The sequence below is a fragment of the Mya arenaria genome, chromosome 11, assembly GCF_026914265.1.
Source record: "Mya arenaria isolate MELC-2E11 chromosome 11, ASM2691426v1".
Taxonomy (NCBI): Eukaryota; Metazoa; Mollusca; class Bivalvia; order Myida; family Myidae; genus Mya; species Mya arenaria.
The window spans coordinates 38397510-38423996 of record NC_069132.1 but is presented as its reverse complement, the minus strand read 5'-3'; the positions used below and the strand labels follow the sequence as shown (position 1 = coordinate 38423996).

At 35.1% G+C, this 26487-nt stretch overlaps 3 protein-coding genes across 4 annotated transcripts in view; 2 read left to right on the top strand and 1 right to left on the bottom strand.

The window, feature by feature from the left end:
* LOC128207652 (general transcription and DNA repair factor IIH helicase subunit XPD-like) overlaps nt 1-24654 on the top strand; it is a 34571-nt gene extending 9917 nt beyond the window's left edge. The window contains exons 7-24 of the mRNA XM_052910708.1: nt 1280-1333; nt 1592-1654; nt 2197-2320; nt 13510-13606; nt 14443-14552; nt 15406-15429; nt 16296-16464; nt 16846-16964; nt 17858-17997; nt 19670-19771; nt 20388-20543; nt 20885-20914; nt 21391-21483; nt 21679-21751; nt 22130-22200; nt 22758-22901; nt 23455-23598; nt 24042-24654. Coding sequence (XP_052766668.1) covers nt 1280-1333; nt 1592-1654; nt 2197-2320; nt 13510-13606; nt 14443-14552; nt 15406-15429; nt 16296-16464; nt 16846-16964; nt 17858-17997; nt 19670-19771; nt 20388-20543; nt 20885-20914; nt 21391-21483; nt 21679-21751; nt 22130-22200; nt 22758-22901; nt 23455-23598; nt 24042-24134 — 1806 coding nt within the window. The 3' untranslated portion in view covers nt 24135-24654. The remainder of the gene's footprint in view (nt 1-1279; nt 1334-1591; nt 1655-2196; nt 2321-13509; nt 13607-14442; nt 14553-15405; nt 15430-16295; nt 16465-16845; nt 16965-17857; nt 17998-19669; nt 19772-20387; nt 20544-20884; nt 20915-21390; nt 21484-21678; nt 21752-22129; nt 22201-22757; nt 22902-23454; nt 23599-24041) is intronic.
* On the top strand, nt 2410-6301 carry LOC128207655 (putative nuclease HARBI1). Its single transcript, XM_052910710.1, has 7 exons — nt 2410-3212; nt 3850-3989; nt 4307-4383; nt 4612-4729; nt 4864-4936; nt 5231-5412; nt 5586-6301. The coding sequence occupies exons 1-7, from the start codon at nt 3006-3008 to the stop codon at nt 5806-5808; spliced, it is 1020 nt and encodes a 339-aa protein (XP_052766670.1). The 5' UTR covers nt 2410-3005; the 3' UTR covers nt 5809-6301.
* Nucleotides 9096-12397, bottom strand: LOC128207656 (uncharacterized). 2 transcript variants are annotated; one of them, XM_052910711.1, is made up of 6 exons: nt 12204-12397; nt 11761-11827; nt 10660-10755; nt 10021-10108; nt 9670-9774; nt 9096-9274 (listed from the first exon to the last, which is right to left on the bottom strand). In XM_052910711.1, exons 1-6 carry the CDS (start codon nt 12329-12331, stop codon nt 9111-9113), a joined length of 648 nt encoding a protein of 215 aa, XP_052766671.1. In that variant the 5' UTR covers nt 12332-12397; the 3' UTR covers nt 9096-9110. The 2 variants fall into 2 exon arrangements, with proteins under 2 accessions (XP_052766671.1, XP_052766672.1); XM_052910712.1 differs by having other exon boundaries at nt 9670-9771.
* Nucleotides 24655-26487: the final 1833 nt, after the last annotated feature.

The following is a 26487-nucleotide window of genomic DNA, read 5'->3' as shown; positions in this document are numbered from 1 at the left end:
TAATCTTTATGAAACTTGGTCAGACTGATCATCTCTATAAAATCTAGGTCAAGTTCGATATTGGGTCATCTGGGGTCAAAAACTAGGTCAGTAGGTCAATTAGTAGAAATACCTTGTGAACACAATAGAGGTCACAATTTTAGCCTAATCTCAATGCAACTTGGTCAGAATGATCATCTCTATAAAATTTAGGTCAAGTTCGATATTGGGTCATCCGCGGTCAATAACTAGGTCACTAGGTCAATTAGTAGAAAAACCTTGTGAACACAATAGAGGTCACAATTTTAGCCAAATCTCAATGCAACTTGGTCAGAATGATCATCGCTATAAAATGTAGGTCAAGTTTGATATTGGGTCATTCACGGTCAATAACTAGGTCACTAGGTCAATTAGTACAAAAACCTTGTGAACACAATAGAGGTCACAATTTTAGCCTAATCTCAATGCAACTTGGTCAGAATGATCATCTCTATAAAATTTAGGTCAAGTTCGATATTGGGTCATCTGCGGTCAATAACTAGGTCACTAGGTCAATTAGTACAAAAACCTTGTGAACACAATAGAGGTCACAATTTTAGGCTAATCTTAATGCAACTTGGTCAGAATGATCATCTCTATAAAATCTGGGTCAAGTTTGATATTGGGTCATACGCAGTCAATAACTAGGTCACTAGGTCAATTATTAGAAAAACCTTGTGAACAAAATAGAGGTCACAATTTTAGCCTTATCTTAATGAAACTTGGTCAGAATGATCATCTTAACATAAGCTAGGTCAAGTTCCATATTGGGTCAACCCAGGTCAAAAACTAGGTCACTAGGTCAATTAGTAGAAAAACCTTGTGAACACAATAGAGGTCACAATTTTAGGCTTAACTCAATTCAACTTGGTCAGAATGATCATCTCTAGAAAAATATAGGTCAAGTTCGATATTGGGTCATTCGCGGTCATGTGGGGTAAAAAACTAGGTCAGTGGGACAAATAAGAGTGGCCTCTAGGGGCCATACTTTTCATTGAATCTTTATGATAATAGGTCAGAATGTTCACTTTATTTAGCAAAGCTACAGGTGAGCGATACAGGGCCATCATGGCCCTCTTGTTTTGAATTTTACTGAAAATATTTCATATTTATAGTGTAAACTTATTACATGTATGCGCCACATTTAAAGATGATATCTTAAATAATAATCATAAACCAGATTTGCAAACTTATACCGAATGCTGATATATCACAATATATAATGTGATTAATAATTATGGGTGATCCTTTGTATTTTCAGCAATATGAAAAGAACGGAAAAGGAACCCTACTACCTCCAGGAGTTTATGGACTGGCAAGTATCTTATTTTTATTTTGTAATCAGCTAATAAATATTGATGTTTCATGCTCAATTTATATGCTGCTATATATGTAACACTCAGCTTTATTACCATATTCTATGTAGCTAATACTCACCACAGAGCTTCTAACAGCATTTCATATAAGTTGCCATTGTTTTCTTGTGTTTTTTTTTCAGTTTTAGTTCTTAGACTTTCTCGTTATATGTTATGTGACTTGCCGAATATAGGTCGATTATTTTGTTTGTTAACAGGATGAGATGAAAGAATACGGAGCAAAGAAGGGCTGGTGCCCCTACTTTATGGCACGAAGCGTGGTATGATAGTTTTCACTTGTCTTTCGTAAAAACATATTTGTTACTGCTGTATGCAAAAAAATTAAGCAATCTTTTAAAGCATTAAAAAAAGTGCCAAAAAAGCCAATGCCTGCTGATTGATTTCAAGTTTCAAAGCAAATGAAGTGATCGGAGATAGCAGGGATTTATGTGTCGCATGATAAAGCACTTTAATTTTAACTAAAACTAAAATCCAAGACGATTGGTTAAGCCAATTGTTAATTGCCCAGATAGCATTATCTATAATAGCGTTATCTATTAGAGGTTATCTCACTCACTTCTCATCAAAGCGTCTGGGGTTTCATTCCTGGCCTGGGTGCACATGAGTTTTGTTTCGTGGTCACCAAGCTGTACGAGTTGGGTTTTCTCAACATACTCCAATTTCCCCCACATCACAAGATTACTATCTCCTACACATTGTGCTAACGAGATTGAATATTACAATGTTGTTTTAACTTGTATTTAAATTTTTGTAAAATAAGTTCAACTAGACTTACTGGAAAAATCCATCTTTTTCCTTACAGATAATGCAGGCTGATGTGGTTGTGTACAGTTACTACTATCTTCTTGACCCGAAAATAGCAGATATCGTCTCGAAGGAATTGTCGAAGAAATCTGTTGTCATCTTTGATGAGGCCCATAATATAGGTATGTATACTGGCTTACAATTTGACTAGTATGATGTCGATTGCACTGTATTTTATTCTTCAAGTACTGTCCGGTAGATTAATTCTGGTTATATTGGCAGTGTAATCAACAAGCATGCAACAAAAAATCGTTGAAAATCAGACACTTTCAAATGAAACTAAAATTATATTGGGCCACAATTCATCCCCAATTTACACAATTGTACATAAAGTACCGTAAATATCGTAAATATCGCTATTAATTATTTACAGAAAGTGACTTCAAACAATGATGATACAAAACTAATACCGGTACAGTCAAAACTTGCTATTTCGAGGTCCTTGGTACCTCAAGGAAATGTTTGAGATAACAAAAATTTGATGTTAAGGAAATACAGCAAGTGTATAACTAAACCCAACACATTTGAAAACAGTTCAACATAACCAGAACATCAAAATAACAAGAGTTTGACTTAAAGGGGCTGTACTCTGTATGATGAAATAGAGAAAAATAGAGAAAACTGACATAAACTTCGTATCAATGGGGGCGTATTATCAACGATCGTACGCGCAAATATTATCGTAAGTTTGTCGTACGTCAAATTTACGATCGTAACCGCGTCTTACTAAGATTCGTAAACTTACGATTATCTTAACTGGTGCGTTAAAGTTACGACAGGTGAAACGCTCTCGTAAATTTCGTAAATATGGCGGCGTTGTTTGTTTTCGGCCAAAGAAGAAGAAAACAACGCACCTTTAAGGATCGCATTTCATCCTTAGATCATCTGTCAGATGTGGAGGTTGTGGACCGATATAGACTCTCACGAATCGCCATTATTTATTTGGAAGATAACCTAAGAAATGACCTTTCACCTCCTACAAACAGGTCACAATCGGTATCGTCTATGACGAAGGTAAAACTGTACTGGTACTCTTAAAAAAAAGACCGTCAGTTATATCTATATAACTTATTCAAAATTTCATTGAGTGCTTGAATTAACTCAATGCTTTTATATAAGTTTTATAAATGATGTATCAAAGTAGAGCAATATAAAGATACACCAGGTAGCATGTACTGTACTGTATGTATATGAGCAATAAAGACCTCAAAACGAAATGAGAATGACACAGCATTTTAAATAAACCTTTGCAAAAAACACATACCTTCATTGTCCATGTTATCCGATAATTGTGAAATATAGTAATAGTAAGAAGGCGAGTCCAGCAAACATCAGCAGGGCTCGCCACAAGAAATGAAATGCACCGTAAATCCTTCAAACATGTAAATATTTACAGCCATAAATTTCCAGATAAAATGAGGTCAATAACAATGACGTCATGTATTAAGAATCATCGATAGCCTATTTCAGTAATCATACACTATAGTCTTTTTCAATAAGGTATTGGAAAAATACATTTCATATATAAAAGCAGACGTACTAAACAAGTTAGTGAAAAAAGGGGTTGAACGTAAATATGTATTGCTACGAAAAGCTCTTTTTAAAATTTAATATTTCTGTAAAAATACAAACTACTTAATTTGTGTAACAGGTGCTGGTTGGGCTTAGAGTTCTGTCTAAAGGAAATTTCTTATCAGAGGTAGCCGACCTGCACGGCATATCGAAGCAAACAGCGTCAAGGGTGTTGCATGAGTTTGTAGACGCTGTAAATCGAAATATTGACAATATAAGGTAAGTTACTTAAAGGATATAACTCAATCATTGTGTTATTTGTGTGCAATACCCCCACCCCCACCATTCTTCGTCTATTTTTGTTTTTGCCCCTTGTCGTATACCTTAAATTACGAAGCGCGTTATATATATAAATATATATATATATATATATATATATATATATATGCCATCATACTAGTAAAATGCACAATGCAGTGTGGATGGACCTTAAACATCACAGGTTATTTAACAGAGTTCTTTATTCTGTAATCACAGTATAGATTAACATATTTTTGAGTTTAACGCATTAGTAATGAAACACTTTCTTTTGCCAGATTTCCAAGAACACAACAAGAATTGGCAGAAGCAAAACTTGGCTTCTACAAAAGATGCAAAATTGCCAATATCGTAGGTAGGCAATACGTATAAGTAATGACTATATGACTTCATGCATACTAACTGATGGGTTGAAAGTTCGTATTTTTTAATAGTAGTATTTCGTACTCATTTATATTTAAATGATACAGGAACTTATTTCAATAATTTGAATTGAAATTGAAAAATGGTCCGACGGGAAAAGGTAATTCTCTGATGAAAGGTGCACACCAATCTGTTATTTACTTGATGTATTTTAATATAGGTGCAGTCGACGGAACACTCGTCCCTATCATTGCCCCGAAAGACAGTGGCGAAGCCTACATATGCCGGAAAGGATTCCATGCTATAAATGTGATGGCTACATGTAGCCACGACAGAAGGTAAATCGTTTTATTTGATTATTACCTATATATCTAGGTAATGAGATCATCTATCGGCATTCTGTAATTGTCGACCTTAATATTTAATCATTGCATTTTGAGATCGTTTTAGCCCTTTTCCTATTATATATTAGGTTCATCGACATTGTCGCCAAGTGGCCAGGGTCGCAGCATGATTCTTCTGTCATGAACACCTCGTCGTTGAAGGTAATGGCTATATGACTGAATAAGTAAGCCATGTATTATATACAAGAGTTCTGCTGGCATTTGTTTATCTATTTGGAAACCCTTGGAAAAACAATTAGAATCATGATAGGTCCATGTATCAAACCTAAGAACTTTTCTTTCGACTACTGTACTTGTTTATCCTTTAAATATTAACCAACCTCAAACTTTTAGGTGCACATATTTTGACAGTTTACGTGACACACGTTATTTTCTGCTTAGAAATGCAAGACATACTGATTTTTAAAACCACTTCTTGTCCATTATCTAACACAGGAACACATGGAGAGTGAGAGGCCAGGGATGCTGCTGGCTGATAGCGGTTATCCACTCACTACCAGCCTACTAACTCCGCTTGCTAATCCCGTAACGCCTGCTGAAGCAAGATATAACAACGCGCAGAGCAAGGGAAGGATGGTTATCGAGCAGAGTTTTGGAATCCTGAAAGGAAGGTTTCGGTGGGTTATCTCAATCCTTCCACCATACACCTCATCGAACACAGACTTTATAGTTGAACCTTATTTTAGAATTGAACACTCTTTATGTTTACTCGCCCATCTACTAATGCATTTTATACGACACTGTTTCTTGTTACGATCCGTAACATCACCATTATGTTTACAATTTACAGATGTCTCCACAAAACCGGCGGTGTGTTGAGTTACAGTCCCGAAAAGTCGTGTGCAATTTTTATGGCATGTGCCAGGTTGCACAATATGTGTTTGGATTGGGGTCTGACACTGGACGATGCCCAAGTAGTGGACCCAGGCCAAGATGCTATGGAGGCCTGGATGGGACAACCAGGCTTGCAGGTGCAAGAACTGCGACGACGAGTTGTGAACACTTTTGTGTGAAATTGAACGTAGTTTGTTTGTTCCATTTCCTTTAATTTAAATAGTTTGTGATCGCTTTGTGTTAATACATGATGCAAAGTATAATGCAAATGAATGTGTGCACTTACTAAGTGATGTAAAAGTAAACAACAAATATACAGTATTGTGACCTTTACATGGAAGTTATTGGTTGCAAATGGACTGAACATGTTGCCCTGATTAACAGAGTGATCATTTTGTACAAGTATTACAATTAACTGTTATTCAAGTCATATATGTAATTTATGCAATTGATATGAATTGTCAAAATGGAACAAATAACAAAGAAATGCCAAAACAAATCATTCGTTTTCCAAAGTCCCTTTTTAATGCTGGCATATCCGCAATGTTAACACATTTGTAAACATTCAACAAGACGGCGTTTTAAAACAACGTATTAAAGCCATATTTTTTATTCCACCATGCAATTTTGCAAACCTAATATTTGAGCTAATTTGCTTATTATTTAACAAATAGGATCAATTTTCATACTTATAAGAGATGTGTTCATTCAAATAACCTTAAAGCGTTTAAATGTATGAAATTGGGAGAATATTTCTTCATTTTCTTTAAGCTGCACTCTCACAGATTTACCGTTTTGATAACTTCTTTATTTTTGTTTTGGTATTTAAATTAACAATTTGTTTGCTTATATCTGTATTCCAGTAATGTAACAATGATGACAAACAATCAGCTTGGTTTCATAAATCCTGTTTTATGGCTAAAAGCGTTACTTACAGTTAAAGGAGAATGCATTAATTTAAACATATTTTTTTAAACTTAATTACAAAAATCTGCGATCTGATTTCTTTATCAGCCGTCTTATAGCATTGGTTTCCTTGCATTTTCGCATAAATTTGCTTGTTCCAAAACAGAAAATAAAATTAATTGTCAAATGATTCAATCTGTGAGAGTGCAGCTTTGAGGTTTTACATAAATACCTAGTTTTTTTACCCAAGTTCCTATTCTAATCAGGTGCAGGAAAAATTTGGCTTAAAATTATGACATAAACATAACAACATATAAATATCACATATTTTTTACGAGCAATTTAAGGGCTATTTATTGACAGTATATACCCCATGGATGGGGGCACTCTTATTAAATACACCACCCTCCTACAGAAGCAAATTTGGGATTCAAATTAGCAAAACAAACACGCACCCATACACTTTTTAAATAATTGCCCCCCCCCCCCCCCAATTTTATATGTTTTACTGGGGTAACCCTAAATAAAACCTCTTTAACACAACAAATATACAATTATGTCAACAACTTAGACTATCACAGTAGCATTATGCAAAAGTGCAGTACATTGTAAAAATGTAACAGGTAAATGGGATAAGAACTAAAAGACATTAAGATATTTATGATATCACCCATGTCATTTTAACCATAATAACAAATCAATTATGCGCAACATTACACACAGAACATCATACAACATAATTATGGCAACAGAATGGCACACTGCAACAATGTGCATTTCCTGATGTCTCAATGAATAACATTCAATAACTTACACAAATCAAAAACCTTAAAAGCTCAACTAATTGACCTTAAAAGCTCAACTAATTATTCTTTCATCAATACATTTCTATTGATACAATACAATGCCGTTCAATATCATTTCTGCTTTGTACATATCCTTCATTTAATAATGCCTAACTTGCCAAAAAAAGTGTTTTTCTAGTTTATATTTGATTGCAAAACGTTGTCAGAATAATTTATTTTACAACTGCAATTCAATATAACAGTTATGTCAGAATAATACACCCATTTTATACAGGGAGTTCATAACAGTTTTAGTTTTATAGCAATACCTTTCCTAAGAACATCATAGGCAAATATAATATTGCACCAAAACATAAACAAGTAAATGCATCTGGGCCCAAAAACTGACTTTCACTTCGAGGAATAAGTTAAATTCTACACTTTTGAGGAAACACCCATTCAGTTTCAATTACATCCGAATTTGGCACTAAGCCTAAACTTTGTACAAAAGAGTGTAGGTTCAGGCTTTTTATCATACAACACATACAAAGAATTAAGAGTACATACAGACAAAACTAAAGTAACTTTAAATGCCTCTTCTTGTAATCAACTGTACATTTGATGTTTCAGAACATCACTTCCAATGGTTATATAAATATTTCATTGACGTCATTTACGAAAAAATGCTTGTTTTAGTGTAAGATGGCAATATATTTAACCTCATGAAAACATAAAATATAGTTTTTAGTGCCCACTTGGTGGAATTTATTACAATGTTAAACTGAAATGAACAAATTAATAATCTTTTATATACATGGCAAATTTCTCTTCAGGGACCTAAGTTCAAATCTTAGATGAAAGGCAGTAAGTTACACAAACACTATCACATCACAGTGCAATTCACATATCATAAAGTTTACTCTTAAACAGCTGGCCCCAATATCTCAAAACATCTTATGAAGCATAACAGGTGTACAAAGCTTATTTTTATAGGCCAAAATACATACTGTAACTGAACTTTGATAAATGAAAGAGTTAATTGTGATAACCATAAACATAATTCCCATTCAAAGTCTAAAGTCTCTTAAAGCCGTCGTAAGACAGCGCGCTCGTCTACGTCGCTTTGACTTAGAATGCAATAACGTATAAAAATACCAAGTTTGGTCTCTTTATGTCAAACCTAACTGAAATTATTCGATACATAAGGTGACTTTGATGCTGCCCTTTTGATGAGTTATGTTTCTTGTTGTAATATGGTCGTAAATAATTTTGCCCAAAACTTTAACCCAAGTCAATCAGGGGCCATAACTTGTATTAAGGATATGGAGTTATGTAACCTCATTGGCTGATGGTCCTGAACAATTGTGTGAAGTATTAAGTCAATTGAATGAAGGGTATAGAAGTTATTAAACAATATCCCAACCTGCCCTAAAACTTTAACCTAAGTTCCATAGTCAATCAGAGGCCATAATTTGTATAAAGGATAATATGGAGTTATCTAACCTCATTATGTGATGGCTCTGAACATCTGTGCGAAGCATTAAGTCAATTGAATGAATGGTATTGGAGTTTTAAGTGAAAATCCCAACTTGCCCTAAAATTTAACCTGCCCTAAAACTTTAACCTAAGTCAATCAGGGGCCATAACTTGTATTTAGGATAATATGGAGTTATGTAACCTCATTGATTGAAAAAGTGTTGAGAAATTGTGGCCAGTTGAATAATATAACTTAACACATTTTCAATGAGTCTAAGAAACCGATACATAATTTAAATGAATGTTTTCTTAAATTAATATTCAAAATGTAGAAGGTCAACGGATTTTTCTTTTTGGTATTCTAACATTTTCTTCAATGTAGAATCTATTGATGACAGAATACTGTTTTGTTGCTCCTGGGCCATCACCATTCGCAGTTGAAGATTTGATGTGGAACCCCCTGTTGCATTACAAGAAGCTGAAATTAGAAAAAAAAACATTAAATAAAGATGGTCTAATTAAATGGGTAAGACATTAAAAGAATCAAGAAGAAGTTAAATACTTAAACAACATCGGTGCTCACTCAGCTTTAAGAAATTTTATTTATGACACAATTTACAAAATTATCTTTGTATTAGTTTTAAACATAGAGAATGACAACAAAAGCAGGTTATAGTTTCATGCTGGAGACTGATTTGACATAGTTACTTTCTTAAATTTTCATTGATTTAATTCTGGGGAAATCACCTTGTGTAAAGATCAATCTGTTTATTTATAATGCTCAAATCATTTTATTAGAATGATAAAAACAGATTTCCATCAAATAAATTATATGTCTATAAACCTTAATGGAATATCATGAAAAAAACTCACAAAACTTTACTGATGATGAGCGGTCTTTCACATTAGCTGCTGCTCCCTGGATCATGTCTTTTTCTTCTTCTTCTTCTTCTTCTTCTTCTTCTTCTTCTTCTTCTTCTTTAAATAGAAATAACAAATGGTAATTTAAATGTATAGTATAATTGAATTTGTATGATATAACATGACTTGCCATTTTTTAAAACAAGTATGAAGAAATGGAAAACTTTGGAAGCAAACTTGTGGCATGTTTTATAATTTTGTGGTAGTTATACGACACATATATTTGATATAATGCAATGACATTAAACGCAGAATGTTAACTAGGGTCCCTTCATTAAATTTGGTTTAAATATACGGCACTACCTGTATTCGATTCCTGGATTGAAGAAACCCCGCACTGCACGCCTCCAGGAATGCCATCAACTGACACCTTTGGAATGGTTGTCAATACCTGAAAGGTTTTTTTAAATGTAAGAAATACCACTACAAAAAAATAACAATTATCTTGATGAAACATATGCACTTATATTCAAACAACAAACTTTTAATTGCATTGTAAAGCAAATTGTTTAAAAGAAAAGAACTGTTTCAAATATAATATATTTTATATATTCTAATTCAGCAAAACAATATCACACAATTGGCTTAATCAATATAGCTTGATATTTGTTCAAAGAATATTGAAAAACAAACTGATCAAACATGTGAAGTTTCATTGAATTTGGGTAGGTAGTTTCAGAGGATAAGTTTTTTAAGCAATTGTTGACGGACGGACTGACTGACAGACTGATGCCGGACAAAAACCGATCACAATAGCTCACATTGAGCACTTCGTGCTCTGGTGAGCTGAAAATACATAGGATAAGCTTCATTTCAGTATAGCAATACACTTCCAATAAATTTAAAATGGATCTTCAGTTTAATAGCAAGCACTTTTGCATAGGATTGATTCATATGTTAACAGATAACGTTTTGTTTATTGTGGGTGACTATTATAATTACCATTTCCTCCCAAGAATCCAGATTTATAGTCTTCAACCCATTTCCTGTCTGCCTGCTTTCTGTCCGTTCTTGCTGCGCCTTCCTCTTTACATTGCTCTGTAATTTAACAAACAATAACATATATGATAGTGTATATTATGGCAAAGTAAACAAAACACTTAACATCATATCAAATTAGTATGAAATAACACCTGGAAATATTATGCAGAACAAACAAATAATTTGATAGAATATTTAAATCAAGTAAATAAAGCAAAAGAAACTTAGATATGATACAGATATAAGGAAAGCATCTATACAATATTATACTAGTTGACTTGTTAAAGCTGCACTCACAGATCTATATATGTTTAATGTTATGCACCAGTCAATTGTACCCCCAGATCCACGGGTATACCAGGGATATCCGTGGAAATTGGCCGTGATTTTACATTCCAAGTGGCCCTGAGTAGTTTTGTCTTTGCGCCAAAATTAACAGGGAATGGGCCTGTCTTAAGTCAGGGATGCGGTGACATTTGACGGTGATTTTACCAGCAGTTTGTCTCCAGCGGGGATTTCACCTCGGGTTGGCTGGACCAAAAAAGTCCCCGCTATCCCCCTGGCCTGGGGGGGGGGGGGGTCCGTTGTTACAATTGACTGGTTTATTTATGTCTTAAACTATTACTAACGCGTAAAGAAAAATGCATAAAACATCAATTTTCAATCTCACAAAAAACTGCGATCAATTATTTTAGCAGCAGTCTTATATAACTGGTTTCCATGCATTCTTGCAAAATCAGCCCATTCCAAGACAAAAATTAAAAAAGTTGTCGAAACGTTCACTCTGTGAGAGTGCAGCTTTAATATATGGTTTCCTTTTACTTCATTGTTACTTTTAGAGAATGTTTTGTTGTTGATAAAATACCCATTCTTATAGTTTTAGGATATTGCTTAATTTCAGTCCAATATCCAGTAAATAAGACACACTGCAAGTCTAATGAAACCAAAATACCCTCATGTTTTTCATCTGAGTTGTAACAAGCTGTCTGCTGCACATGATGAATTATATTGAAAACATAATTTTCTTTAGCATATCACCTGTTATATTACTTTATATAGTACCTTCATATCAGTCCACTTCTTTTTAACCTCAGGGGCGACTCTGGAGTTTCCCCCGATACTGTTCACCCTGCAAAACAAAATTTAATGAATTGAATATGTATATATCAATCATGAACATTTTGTGAGTATGAAATAAATGTGCTAATTAATATTAAATAATTATGCCTAGGGTATATCTCCCATTCTCAACAACAAAAACAGCAATTCAATCAACATATACAGTATCGACTTTTAATCTTCAGTTAAAAAAAAAACAAACCCAATTTTAATTTAGTAATTTATTTAATACAAATCGACTAAGGAAAATAAAACTTGTTTATGACTAGTCAGAACAGATACTAGCCTTAACATATCCATATACATTTTAATATATGTACAGGTGTCGATAAACAGATTCACAACTACTGATACAAGAAAGTTAACAAATAAACAAAAGGAAAAACCTGTCAGCCACTTCTCCCCAGTTCATTTTGAGTGTGTTTGTACTGGCCCGGCATAGCTCTATAAGCGTATTTCTTTCTTCTATCGTCCAGTTTGGCCCTCGCTTCTTTTCTTTTCCGCTTAAAGACATCCTCTAACAGAACTTTTACAACTTGTTTACGTCCAAGTGAAAACTGACAGCAGACACCAAACATCAGATAAAATACCTTCGTTTGAAGAGCTCGCTTTAACTGCGCATGCGTACGATTATCGTAAGGTTACGAAATACTGATATAATTGCGACAGGCTTGATAAGACGCTCGTAGCTAAAATCGTAAACCTGTCGTAAACACTTACGATACGATTTTTCGTACGATCGTTGATAATACGCACCCAATGTGTACAATGCATTGAATCTTATTAACTGAAGTACCACAATTTACAATTAATTTATTTTCGCAGTTTTTTCGTATTTTTCCATTAAAAAAGATTACTAGGTATGTCTACCTAGTAGAATTCATTCCTTATGCGTGATTGGCTAGTCGATGGTATCATGTGATATTACCATATTAGGTACCCCCGGTATAAAGCTTAAATATTAAAACCGTTTAGGGTAAGCCTTCGTAGCATAGTGGATACAACACTGCACTGCAATTTTGGCGACACCAGTTTGAACCCGATCTCTGACACGATTATTTTTTATACATTTTGGTATTTTTTTTACAATTATGATATCAAGGAGTAAAACATTTTATTAAATAATTGTCCTGAGATTCATTACAGAAAAAAACTTTTTTTAGTGCCAATCTGGTGTAAAGACCCTTTAACAAGAATCAACTGTACTTTTCTTATTTTTATAGTCTATTTACTTTTACTTGTTCCAGGCAATTAGAAAGTTGTCTTATAAGTTCAAAACAATTAAAAGTGTATACTTGAGGTGAAATACTAATTTCTAATGAATGAAGCTGATAGCTTACAGAGTCACTCATGAGTCTGTTTCTTGGGTAGAAACCATGAATGATGTCCTGTTTGAGAGGCTGTGAAAGTTTTCCTAGTGGGGATAGAACCTTCAATCTCTTGGGTGAGAGCTGGTCACCAGAATATTACTAGCCTACACTCACCCTGATGGGGATCAAACCCACAACCTCTTAGGTGAGAGTCGGACACTGTATACTTCTAGATTACTCTCCCCCTGATGGGGATCAAACCCACAATCTGTTGGGTGAGAGGTGTACATCTTCACCACTAGAGCACTCTCAGACAATCATTGCATTGTGTAGAATGTTTTATTTAATAAAGATTCAAAGAATAATAATATTTTATTTTCAGACAACGTGTGTATACAGTCTATGAGTGTCCAGATAACCAAGCGGACCTTGGATAAATGTCAGCAAAATATGGACACTCTCACCAGACACATAAATAGGTAGAAGACAAGTTTTTTAGCTTGTCTATTTGAAAATTAAGGAAGCTTTACTCCTTCCCTGGAGTCGGTGTTAGATCTGCCTTGGCATCTAAATTAAGTTTAAGGGCATTTTCAATCATACCTCCAATACCCTTCATTCTGTTTACTTTATACTTCACTCAGTTTTTAAGGACCATCACACAATAAGGTTACATAACTCAGTATTTTCCTAAATACAAATTGTGGCCCTTGATTGAGAAACTTATATTAATAAGAATGAAGTTTTAGGGCACATTGTGTCAGTAAAAGTTTAAGAGCAAGTTTGGATTTTTTACCTATACTTTCTATACCCTTCATTCAATTGACGAAATACTTCACACAAGTATTGATGACAATCGTACAATTACCGGGTAGGTAGCATTTTTTTTACTGCTTTTGACAGGCACACATTGCATCATTATTTTATTCATTTCTCAGATAATGCAGCATAAAGCCGAGGGGTCTGTCGTACGACAGCTCTTGTTTGTTGAGCACTTTGGTTTAAAGATTGTCATTATTATCATCTGTCTGTCTCCATGCCCCTGGAAACTTTTGCAAGCATAGCTTGCAAATGGTGTGTTTTGGTGTGTATAAATAGGGAACTCTGTTTAAAATCAAAGAAAAATATAGGCTTTCGATTAGTTTATCCAAATCAACTGAACAAAATTAACATATAAAAAAAAAGGCAAATTGATGTGCAGGCTTGGGCCTTATGGCCTTAGGAAAGCTACGCCGCTGATTTCATTCCCTAAAAATCTTTAAACCCAATTGTTCTTTACACCAAAATGTTTTTACACTTAAATGTCCCACTCTCCTAGGTTGAAGGAATCAGACACAGACAGACTGAAGCAGGAATACCAGCGTCTTGTTGAGGGGCTGCGAGAGACAAATCTAAACAGGGAAACAGATGTAGTCCTTGCAAACCCAGGTAGCTTCATGGAACATGATACACATATTTGGCTCGTTGATTTTGATTGTGATAGACTTGGTGGCGTCCTCAGCATTCAAAACTGTGCAAGATATCGCAATGAAACTTAGATCACAAATTGCCATAAACTTTAGGCTTATATGTAGCAAAGCCCATTACTCTTGCAATATTATTTTGGAGTTATGCCTCCTTATGCTACAAAAGTGTGGCTTTCACTCTGCAGCACTCATCTAACTTCTAAGAATTTTGCTTTGTATCTAATCCTGTTGAGGGTCTGAGGAAGACCAGCGTAAACCACCAAACAGGCATGATTCTCGCCAACCCAGTAAGAACAGGTTCAGTCACGGCATAACTGTTGATGGCTTGAAAGTCTCTATTTCATGTGTTTATTTACCATTTCTCTGAGATTAAGTATTCACGTTTCCCATGTTACGGCGTTATTGCAATAAACTAAACTGTTAAACAATGTTTTGAAATAATGTTACTTTACATTGGTATTATGGGAAAAAATAAAACCTTGTGAAATTCAAAGAATATCCACCAGGATCTTTTTTGTTAACATTAGGAAAATGGATGCTGGCAAGTAATTAGTTGTTTTAATTTTCTCAACTTTATTATCAACTAAATTATGGGCTGAATTCAATATAATACACAAATATAATAATAGCAAACTAAGCTAAATTAGTCTAATTTTAACTTATTAAGATTAAGGTTTTAGAATGAAACAGGCTGGTGATGCCATAAAGTTAATACTTAGATTACTATGTGTTCATTGTATGTGATTTAAGCAAAAGCCAATCAAAACTCTATTGTATCACCTCAATACGATGATAACATTTTGTTCTCTTTACAGTGATTCCGGATGAAATTCTGCAAGGTAGGTTTTATCACTTTTTGATGCATTGAAAACAATTTTTTTTTAGCTCACCTGAGCACAGTGCTCAGGTTGAGCTTTCTCCCCCACCCACCGTTGTTCATCGTCCGTCTGTCAACAATTACTTCAAACGACATCTCCTCCTAGACAGCCTGGCCAATTTAGATTAAACTTCACTAGGATGTTCCTTGGGTGGTGCCCTTTGAAAATTGTTCAAGGAAATGAATTCCAAGCAGAACTTTGGGTGTCATGGCAACCGAAAGGAAAATTATTTTTGAAATTTCAGCAGTAAAATTTGGATCGTGTGTACAAATATCAATGTTGTCCTGGGATGAGCTATACGCGTACATTTTTACCAACTACCTTGTTTTTGAAGCTACAGCAATGAAATTTGGATCATGTTTACAGTTTTAAAAATATACAACATTTGACAATACTCGATCATAGTTAAATAGTTGCATTGCCATAAACCAATAAATACATTCTCATAAAAGCTCTACGTAGGTGAGTGATTTAGGGCCATCATGGCCCTCTTGTTATTTATTTCGGCATAGGAAGCATATACATAGTTAACAACATAACATAGGATAAAATAATGAGCATTATTAAATACTATATCACATACGAGAAAACTTGTTATGTTTTACCCACACTTTATGGATCTGGGGTTGTATTGAAATGCTTTTTAAGTTAAAGTTCAACTTTTTTTACAGATTTTACTATTTTTTATCACTGTTTTATAATAACGAAAGAAACTGTTATATTAAATGCATACTTGCCAAAGAAGTATACAAAATATTTCATTTTTAGCCATAAATATTTTGAGCACAGTGATTTTTTTTTTATTTGAAAATGAATTTCTTATGCAGAGGCAGTACCGGGTAACATCCGGAATGCGGAACACTTTATCTCTTTCTTGAAGCGATTCTGTGAGTATCTTAAGACAAGGATGCGGATACAGCACGTCGTGTCTGAGACACCACCATCATTTCTCAAAGATTGCTCACAGAAAATCTGCATAGAGAGAAAACCTCTCAGGTAATTTTGGCAAATCCATTCTTAGTCTTTATGTTCCATGTATTTTTTCAGGGTAATTAGTATGAAATGGAGGGGGAATATATGCCTGTTCATGTTTCGCATTTAACTTCTCAAAAAAATAACACATATAATCTATAATAACTAAAGTAAACATTTAAACATGAAAGCAATTGTTATGAAAGGATCAATACTCTTCTTAATCCTTATTTTAATGGTAATTCAAAATGATGGAAATTTAAATTATTATTAGTTGTATGTTGCCATAAATAACTGATTTGCTTGTAGTATATGTATCTTAAGGTGCATTTTTATAAAAATACAGGTTGGTATATAACTCATTGACCTGTTATGTATATGTATTTGGTTCTTCAAACTATTCAGGTTTTGTTCGGAGAGACTTGCATCATTACTACGAACTCTGGAACTAGCAGACATGTCAGACTTCGGGGCCCTCACTCTCATTGCCGGTTTTGCCACACTGGTTAGCACCTATACGAAAGGTAATGCTTATATTTACTATGCTGAATCTGATTTTCAAGCGAAAAAACACTATGGTATTGTCATAGCCTTGCTGTTGTTTCATTTTTGTTATTCCGAGCTTCAACCTCAACCTCAATAAATTTAAACTGTGTACACTTGTTACTCAAACGATCAGCATCTGTATAGCAAGGGCCACTTGACTTTAATGAATGTTCAGTGATGCCATTGAGTGGGAAAATGACAACAGTCATGCATTGTTGTTTGCTCTGTGGCTCGCTTTCCCACGTATGAACTGGGAGTAGGATTTGTTATTGGTCCAAGGTATGAAGTGTTCAGTGTGAGCTGTCATAAATGCCCTCTGTCTGTCGTCTGCTGTTAATCATCTAATGACAGTTCCTTCAAATATTTTTGTTGATGGATTTATTATAAACAATTGTAGTTTTATAATGAAGCTTTCTTTTGTTGTCATTTCTTAAAAAACAAATTTCAATTGGTTATGTTCAGCAAAAAACATAACTGCCAGAGCTAGGAGGTACATTTTTATTTCAACATAAAAAATATCTCTTAGCAAAATTACTATCCAAAACAGCAAGGCCTTGTACTTATATATTTGGTACATGTCTTTCTGTAGAGGTCCTCTGCCCTTGGGGTGAGGATAACACCCATAAGGTCTTATGTCCCCAAAGGAAGGCTTATGTTGATGCCTATCCTTAACTATCTTGTCTCAACTACAATTTTTGAATATTGGTTGAATTTTGATCTGCAGCATTGGAAAATGTGCCAGGCATGGTTTTCATGCTCTCGTCTCAAAGTCCAAGGTCACATTTAGATGTTGGTTAGCTATCACAGGAATTTTCACATTCATGTGATAGCTCTTGTTTTCATTTAAACAAACAACTTTCTTTTGCCACAGGTTTTGCATTGATAATCGAGCCGTTTGATGATCGAACACCGACCATTCCCAACCCGGTCCTGAACTTCTTTTGTCTCGATGCTTCCATCGCCATCAAACCCGTCTTTGATAGATTCCAGTCAGTTGTCATCACATCAGGGGTATTATAAGCTTGAATAACATTTTGTTGAATTGTTGAATATAATGATACAGTACACTCAATGAGTTAGACCCACTTTCCTTGCTCACTCTGAGGGATAAAGTCGATGATTGTGGAATCATTAAGTATTGCCACTAATTGTATTGCATCATAAAGCAGCCGACATTTTACACAATTCTGAACCATGACCTCTGACGTCAAGCGTGTGATCAATACAATGTAGAATATACTATTTATTATTGGTGGTCAAAAATAGCTATGACGTTTAATGGAATTTTCCACAGAAAACGAGGCAAGAAGGCCTTCAAAACCATGCGCTGTGAACTTTGAACGCGTGTTTGACCTCCTGATTTTCCGAAAATGTGTAAACTAGTCTTTTTCGGGTGAAATGTGTTTATCAATGTATTCAGTCATTAGCAAAAACACGTTTATAAGATGCATGTGCAACTAGTGAAAAACGACTGCGTTCTTGTGGTAAGCTAACTTCATGCAAAATGGGCAGAGGAAAAAGAATAATAGCAATTTACTGGAGCCGGTGTAATCGGTTGAAAATTTTAATAAAAAAAACAACTTAAGGGTAGATTCTTATCAAGTGTCCGCAGAGGTACACGGAGTTAACCCCTCCGAGGAACGCCGCGTTGGTTATTCTTCGGTCGACTGATCACCCTCCGAGGGCCTTAAATTCAAACTCAAAGGAACGTGGACAGTTGATAAAATCATTGTGTTGGCAGCGATAGCGAAAATCCGCGGAGGGAAACGGAAAGAGGGTCTTACTCTTTGAGTGTACTGTAAACCTGTTTTTTGTTTTATTTTATGACCAGGACAAGCTTTTTAGACTCCTCTTTGCTTGCTAATCTCATTCAAATGGTATTGTTATGTTAAATGTTATGTACACCCACAGCGTAATGTTGTGAAGCAGGCATTACAGGGATTTAATTTTAACTTTGCTGACATAAAGTTATGAACATGTTATAGTGAAATTCAACAGCCTTGTGTCCGAATTTCAGACACACTCATTTTCAGATACTACTGTTTGCAAACAAATTTATCAAAGTATATTTGTCAATAATTAAATAAATTGAACAATGTCAGTCTGCAACAAAAAGAAAGTCAATCGATACCGCCAAAAAAGTGGTTACCATCTGCCCAAGGCGGTGTAAGTTTTGGCACTTCAATGATAATTGTGAGCGTAAAATAAATTCTGGATTTTATTGGTCGATTGATATACCAGAGACATTTTTTCACCTGTTGTCAGAATGATTTCGTTGTTGTAATCTTAGTAGACTTGAAGAGTGGGTCAATGAGGTAAAAAATAGGTCATTAGGTCAACTATTAGAGAAATCTTAGGAGCAAACAGTGACAATATATATATTTTTATGAAATTTCATCAGAATATTTACCTTGATGAAATGTTTAATTTGTTTGAAACTGGGTAACGGGGAGTCAAACAATCCAAATGTTATATTTGACTATAAACAAAATTCTTTTATTGCAAACAATTACAAACAAACTGATATCCAACCTTCATAAGAGTCCATCACTCTGCAGCCACACTGAAGGTTTCAGTTAAACATCACTTTACTTCCATTCCATCTACTTTGCCAAATCAGGTTGGGGTATATCAATTCAACATATTTACTCGTTATCCTATGATATTATTTATTCTATTTCAGACCCTATCACCATTAGACATGTACCCTAAGATCTTAGATTTCCGGCCCGTTAACATGGCAACCTTTTCCATGACTCTGGCTAGGACTTCCATATGTCCAATGGTAGGTACAGGTAAATAGCTCGCGCTGAAATATTAACTTGTTCAGTCCGGTTTGAGACTTTGTTTCAAGCTTACTTATTATCATGTTTATGATAAGTGGTTAACCCACTGTTTCGTTTTAATAACAGAAATTAAATTTTGAATATCTGATAATGGATTGGATGCCATTTCTCTCTACCATACTAATCTGAGTGGTAGAGGTGTTTGCATACTAACCAAGAGGTCACATGCTGGTTTCTAGGCAGAAAAAGAACTCTATCAGGATTCTACCATAAAACACAGAGGTTTTTAAGTTCAGAATTAATTCTGAGATCAGGACTGAGAGGTTTTAACTTCAGACTATTGTACGGTTGTAAACGTTGTTTTTTGTGCAGAAATTTGCTTAAAAACAGTAATAGAAGTACCTTGGAATAAATATCAATGACTAAACATTTTCAAAAAGCCCATTACCCCAGTTGTGGGCATGAATGCTTTATATTCAAACAAACCCATGTCTTGGGGGTTTCAGGACTGACAAATTATCAGCTGTTAGAACCCCCGTCCCAAGCAAAAATAAATTGGAACCAAATATGTTTTACCTGGTATAGTTTTTGTATAATGGTAATCCTTTTTTGCAGATTGTGAGCAAAGGCAATGACCAGGTTGCCATGAGTTCCAAGTTTGAATCTCGAGATGATCCGGCTGTTATCCGTAACTATGGCAACCTTTTAGTGGAGATGTGCGGAGTGGTTCCTGATGGTGTCGTTTGCTTCTTTACTAGCTATATATACATGGCAAGTGTCAGAGTTGAATGGTTTTCTTGAAAAGAAATAAGCATTCAGTAGATACTTGCATCTGAGATCATTTGTTATGTCCTTTGAAGGGCTGTATTTCTGTTGTCATGTGAAATTAGGACTCTGTCATGAATAAGCTGCATTTTTCGATTCATTCTTTTACATTTGGACCAATGTAATCATTAGTTTAATTTAAAAAAAAAGCATTAATATAGGAATTTAAATGGGGCGTAAGGAAATGTGCCACAAGTCAGGACATGGACCTTGTACTTTAACAGGAGAATCTGTGTACACTATTATCATGACATTCAAATCTGATGTTGCTGTTTCTTTTATTTTAGGAGTCAACAGTTGCATCTTGGTATGAGCAGGTAAGTTAATCAAGACTTGTATTGAGTTTGAGTAACTGTTCTATGTTCTTGATACGAAAACGATGTTTCTCTCTCTTTGTCAAATTCAATTGTATGAAACTTGAAAAGAAATCAATCAACTCATAAAATGTTGGGAACTTGTATATTATGCTGTGATTACTTACCAATATTCACAGAGCAAACAGAAATCATCTCAAAAATGCTTTGACAACTAGTTTATAGTAGATAGCTGACAAAAAGATTGAAAAATAACCATTCAACTCTTGAGGAACGTGTTGGTATATAATGCAGTGAATGTTTGTCAATAATAACAGAGCAAAGGAAAGCATTTTACACATAAATTCTTGGGCAACTTGTAAGTAAATGATGCACTGATTTCTTGCCAATCTCTACTGGGCAAATGAAAGCATTCAACCCATATGCTTGTAGGCACCGTGTGTTGTTATCACAGGATGATCATATGTCTTTGTTTACAGGGCATCATAGACCAGATACAGAAACACAAACTGTTGTTCATAGAGACACAGGACGCTGCAGAAACCACCCTGGCTCTCCTTAACTACCAAAAGGTCATATTACACTTTATTCTTCTTGCATAAAAAGTTACCTGTTTGTTTTTTTTGTATTGAAGTTACACAAATGTAATCAACTGTAAAAAATATACACATTCCTTGTAGAACAAGTATCCAAATGTTTGAGTTATAAACAATGAGTAATCAACGTTTATCGTAAACACGTATCTTATTTATGGTCTTTGTATCCAGGCATGTGAGAATGGGCGAGGAGCAGTGCTACTGTCTGTTGCAAGGGGGAAGGTGTCTGAGGGAATTGACTTTGGTATGTAAATGGCAAACTACTTAGCTTTTTCAAGTATATGTTTTTGGTAGAAACAGCTACTGGTGTTTCTTTCGAGATGTCAAGAGAACATGCCCCTGGCAAGCTTCTCAGGTAAGATGTAGACTCATATACCAAACATCTTTGACATATTTCATCAGTACATATTGTAATTAGGAATTCAAGACTGTTGTTTTAATGATATTTAATGTGAAGTTGCAATGTAAATAGCCTTGGGTGAAATTGAATGTACATGCATGAAATTGTTTCTTACTTGAAATAACTTAAATATTTGTATCCACATATCATAAAGGAAGTGGCAGGTTTGTATTTACATCGCTAGCGATTGTCATCTTGTCACTCGTTTCCTTGTATTTACAGATCATCACCTCGGGAGAGCTGTAATCATGTTTGGCGTTCCATATGTGTATACACAGAGCAGAATTCTCAAGGTATGTAACCTCTTGGACCTTACAATATTGAATCATTACAGACACAGGGATTATTAGTCTGACATCAGTGAACGGGTTGTCAACTGCAACTTAAAATTAGCCAGGTACATGAATATTGTTAATGGGCACTAGATATCCCATAATAATTTTGGGGTCAAAGGGCATGTTCATTGCAACCTTAACTTCAAAAAAGGTGCAACCATTTGAAATCATTAAATTTTGAAGGGGGGTGTCAAAAGGTTCAAGGTCATGGTGACCCCCACTAAAAATATCTGGGCGCTCACGAAAGGCAACTCATCCGATTCATGGAATTCTAGTGTGGGATAAATAACTTGCCCTAAACTGTTGCAATTAGTTTAAAGAAATGACATCCTGAATGGTAAAATATGTATCAGGAGTATAGTTGGTCAATTCGAATGATGTTCAGTCAGTACATTTACAGTTACAGCCACAGATACAGTTTTTACAAAAAAAGTCAATACCTTGGCTTTCTATCAAAGTAATACCAACAATTAAGCTTCAAATGTTAATATAATATGACGGGACAAAACTTACAGGCTCGTCTTGAGTACCTCCGGGAGCAGTTCCAGATTCGTGAGAATGATTTCCTCACGTTTGACGCCATGAGACACGCTGCACAGTGTGTGGGAAGGTGTCTCAGAGGGAAGACAGACTACGGCATTATGCTGTTTGCTGATAAGGTATGTTTCTCTGTGATTGACCCTGTGTTTAATTCTTCCACTAAACAGTGTTTGAGAATATGAGTGATAACTTTAAAATGATTGCATACATGACCTTTATCTTGACTTGAAGGTTTTGAGTGTGACCAGTAGATTTTTGAAAAACATACCATGAAGGTTCTACATAATGAGGCGGGGTGTCGTACACAAGACCTAAGTGTGCACATTAAAGGTCAAGTTTATGCTTAAGTACCATGCATTATAGGATTTACCAAACAAATGTAATGAAGGTTCTACATGATGAGGAGGTGTGTCACGTTTAAGACCCATACCTACATATCAAAGGTCAAAATCATGCTTTGAGGTCGAATGTTGACTTCAAAGATGAAGGTTATAGGTCAAAGGTTGAACGATCTTTTTAGGGGCTGCATCTTGACCATCTTTTTAGGATTTTAAAATAACGTGCCATGAAGTTTCACTATGATGAGGTGGCTCGTTGGATGTGCTTTTAGTAGCGAAATCTTCGATAAATCTCAGATCTATATATGAATTATTTCTCCTCCTTTTCACAAAGCGATTTTCACGTGCGGACAAGAGGGGCAAGCTTCCCCGTTGGATCCAGGAGCACCTTAAAGACAGTCTGTGTAATCTGTCGACAGATGAGGCTGTCCAGATTGCTAAGCGCTTCCTACGCACCATGGCTCAGCCGTTCAGCAGGGTAGGTCGTAATTTAAGGAATTCAGATTAATTTGTCATTGACTATGCATTGTAACTGTGTACAGTTTAGTCCTCTGGCATAAAAAATGAATTGTGGCTGGATATCCACACAATGTTATTTATGGAATTTAAACAAAGAAGGACCAAAAAGCTCACATTTGTTTACTGGCAACATTTCCCATCAAATTAGTCACAGTTACAAAATTGTTACACAAGTTTATTTTAATATATCCAACGTCTACCCCAATAAGTAAACTTGTAACTGGGATTTACAAAGTATGAACTCAAAGTGCCACTTATGATATTAAAATTACGCTAATACCCCGGTAGATTAAATGGGAAGAATTCCCTGGCCTCGCTGACAGCTAAAGGTGCATAACAACTAATTTCTCTATACAATGAGCGAGACCCACGAGATATGCGAAGTATATATTGCTTTTTCAGGAGGACCAACTAGGTCTGTCATTGCTCACCTTGGAACAGCTACAATCAGAGGATGTCAAGAAGAAGCTAGAGTCCCGCATGCAGTATGTTTGAGCGAGTGAAAAAAACTCAGGGAGGCGACATTGATTGGACTGTTTAACCTTATACCTCTGAGGGAGGCAAGGCCAATATGACTGTTTTGCCTTATACATCCGAGTTTAGCGCTCAGAACTGCAGGCAGTAGTCTCACATCAGAAATTGATAGTGCAGTATAATCCTGAGGCTCGCATATAGAACATCTTACGACCGTTTATTGGAGGAACGCTAGCATGTCTGTATAATTATGTTTGGACATTACTGGAGGCATGATATACATGAGTTTATCAAAGGACCAAACAAGTGCTTCGTTCATTTAATAAATTTAGAACAGTTTGTGAGAAACCTGCAATCACAACTGATAAACGTAGGTTTCTGACATATTGTAATCTTCACAGTTTGGCAACTATATAGAGGACGATTATTAGCATATACATGTAGGCAATTATGAATGGGGCATATTTTTCCTAAGCATTTTTGTCAAACAGAGGAATTTTTGTTATGGAGTATTGAACAATAAACTTTCATATAAATCCGACTTCTTTTTTGTTAAATATATATACCATGCTGATCAGAAAGGGTTTCTATGGTTTATTTATTGTTGTGCTGCACTTAATATAAGATTTGAAACTGAAAATAATCATATGGCGTGAATATTGCCTTTAGATATTACACGCCATGGGCACTGCCATACATTTTGTTCAGAATCAGCTAACAATGAACTAAATATCACCCCCGGCCACTTACATGTGCGTCACATTGAATGGCTGTCTGCCATTTAATTTAAAGTTGGCTTGTTGAACAAGTTTCCAAAGAAACAGTTTTCGCGTTCTTGTATTTCTTCATCGACCCAACACCAACAATGATAAGGTTGTTACATGTAATGCGAGATATAGAAACGAAATATCCGAAAATAACTGGTGATTTTGATTATTGTCCCCAAAGTGTGATTGTTATTTCAACACACAAAAATGACAAAAAAGCAAGGACGTAATGGCTACTTGATTTGATTGCTAATATTATTGTTTAATTGGGTGTTAAAGATTGCAATAGGGAAACATTTTCCCATTTTATATTTTTCGTGAAACCTGTCTACAGTGTGACATGCATGTTCTCATGGTGAACATATTTAACTGTGTTTAGGTTATATCACATTCAGCACCTGGCTTTTGAATTTGTTTATTATTTGATCCCTGTTTGTTCATACTCCATTAAAAGGTCTGCGTCATGACAGTCTTCTTCAAATCAAATATCACAGGAACATTCCGTAATAAAGGATTGTGCGCAGATTACCATGGTCATTTGTCAAGGAGTTATGAACTTTAAATAAAACATATAGGACACTAACATAAGGCAAGTCCAGGCAGTTTCTCAGCAAACACTTGGTGGAATTGAATTAAGTAGGAACCTTTAGCGGCAAGAAGAGATTCGCATATTGTTCTGACGTCGAGGGTTCTCGGGGACTGGCATGCAATAATTTAAAGAACCATTGACGGCTGAACTGCCTGGTGGAATTGGGGTATAGTATTGCCGACGTATTGGTCTTGATCTTCCGCCTACTTTTAGTAACATTTTCAATATAATGCCTTTAACAATCTGTTCCGACATGCAAGTTTTATATGAAACTTTTCCCACAGTTTTAGACATATCACTCTGATCATCAGTTGTGACGATATCGTAAAAGAGTTGTATGCTCTGTAATGTATGTTTTCACCTCAAAGCTATACTTTAACAATGGTACTTCCACAATTTAAGAAATACTAGAACAATAGAACAAGTTTATTAAGTTTTAAATGGTCCCCGCACGATACAATGATATATGTCAAAATAAACCGTGATCATTGATAAATTGTATGTTTTCCATATACACATGGCGATCGGTCATAGAGTATGCAATTGTATTTTCAGATGTCTAGTTCCTTTAAATACTAGAATGAAAACTGTGTATGTATGCCTGAACTGAAATGAAATCGCATGTGAGCAGTGTATAACAAAAATAAGGTTAAACATAAATCTGATAAAATGTCTTTTAAGTATTCATATTCATGTTATCGTGTTGATTTACATTTGTGTTTCAGTAAGTATCCATCATGTGTTTCCGGTACGAATAGAAACATCTGACCCGAGGGCACGCTTGTAAGCCAAGCAGCGTACCCGAGGGTCGTATTTTTCGATTCGGACCGGAAAACATTATTGCTATTTTGTTCTTGCATATCTAAAATGATCAATTTGTGGAAAATTTGACGTAGAAAACGCACCTTTGTACATTTAACCAAAACGCGCGTACGACGTTGTTAACTGACGTCATATGGTACAGTCGCTATTGACGTTAAATAGTTGCTCTAAAAACAGCGTTTTCACTACTATTTAT

Excerpts from the sequence above, each read along its gene's own strand:
- LOC128207655 (XM_052910710.1), top strand. The coding sequence starts at position 3,006 with ATGGCGGCGTTGTTTGTTTTCGGCCAAAGAAGAAGAAAACAACGCACC. Across the intron at positions 3,990-4,306 it reads CGAAATATTGACAATATAAG|ATTTCCAAGAACACAACAAG; the intron begins GTAAGTTACTTA and ends TTCTTTTGCCAG. Across the intron at positions 4,384-4,611 it reads CAAAATTGCCAATATCGTAG|GTGCAGTCGACGGAACACTC; the intron begins GTAGGCAATACG and ends ATTTTAATATAG.
- LOC128207656 (XM_052910711.1), bottom strand. The coding sequence starts at position 12,331 with ATGTCTTTAAGCGGAAAAGAAAAGAAGCGAGGGCCAAACTGGACGATA. Across the intron at positions 9,775-10,020 it reads AATCCAGGAATCGAATACAG|AAGAAGAAGAAGAAGAAGAA; the intron begins GTAGTGCCGTAT and ends TTCTATTTAAAG. Across the intron at positions 9,275-9,669 it reads CTCATCATCAGTAAAGTTTT|CTTCTTGTAATGCAACAGGG; the intron begins GTGAGTTTTTTT and ends TTCTAATTTCAG.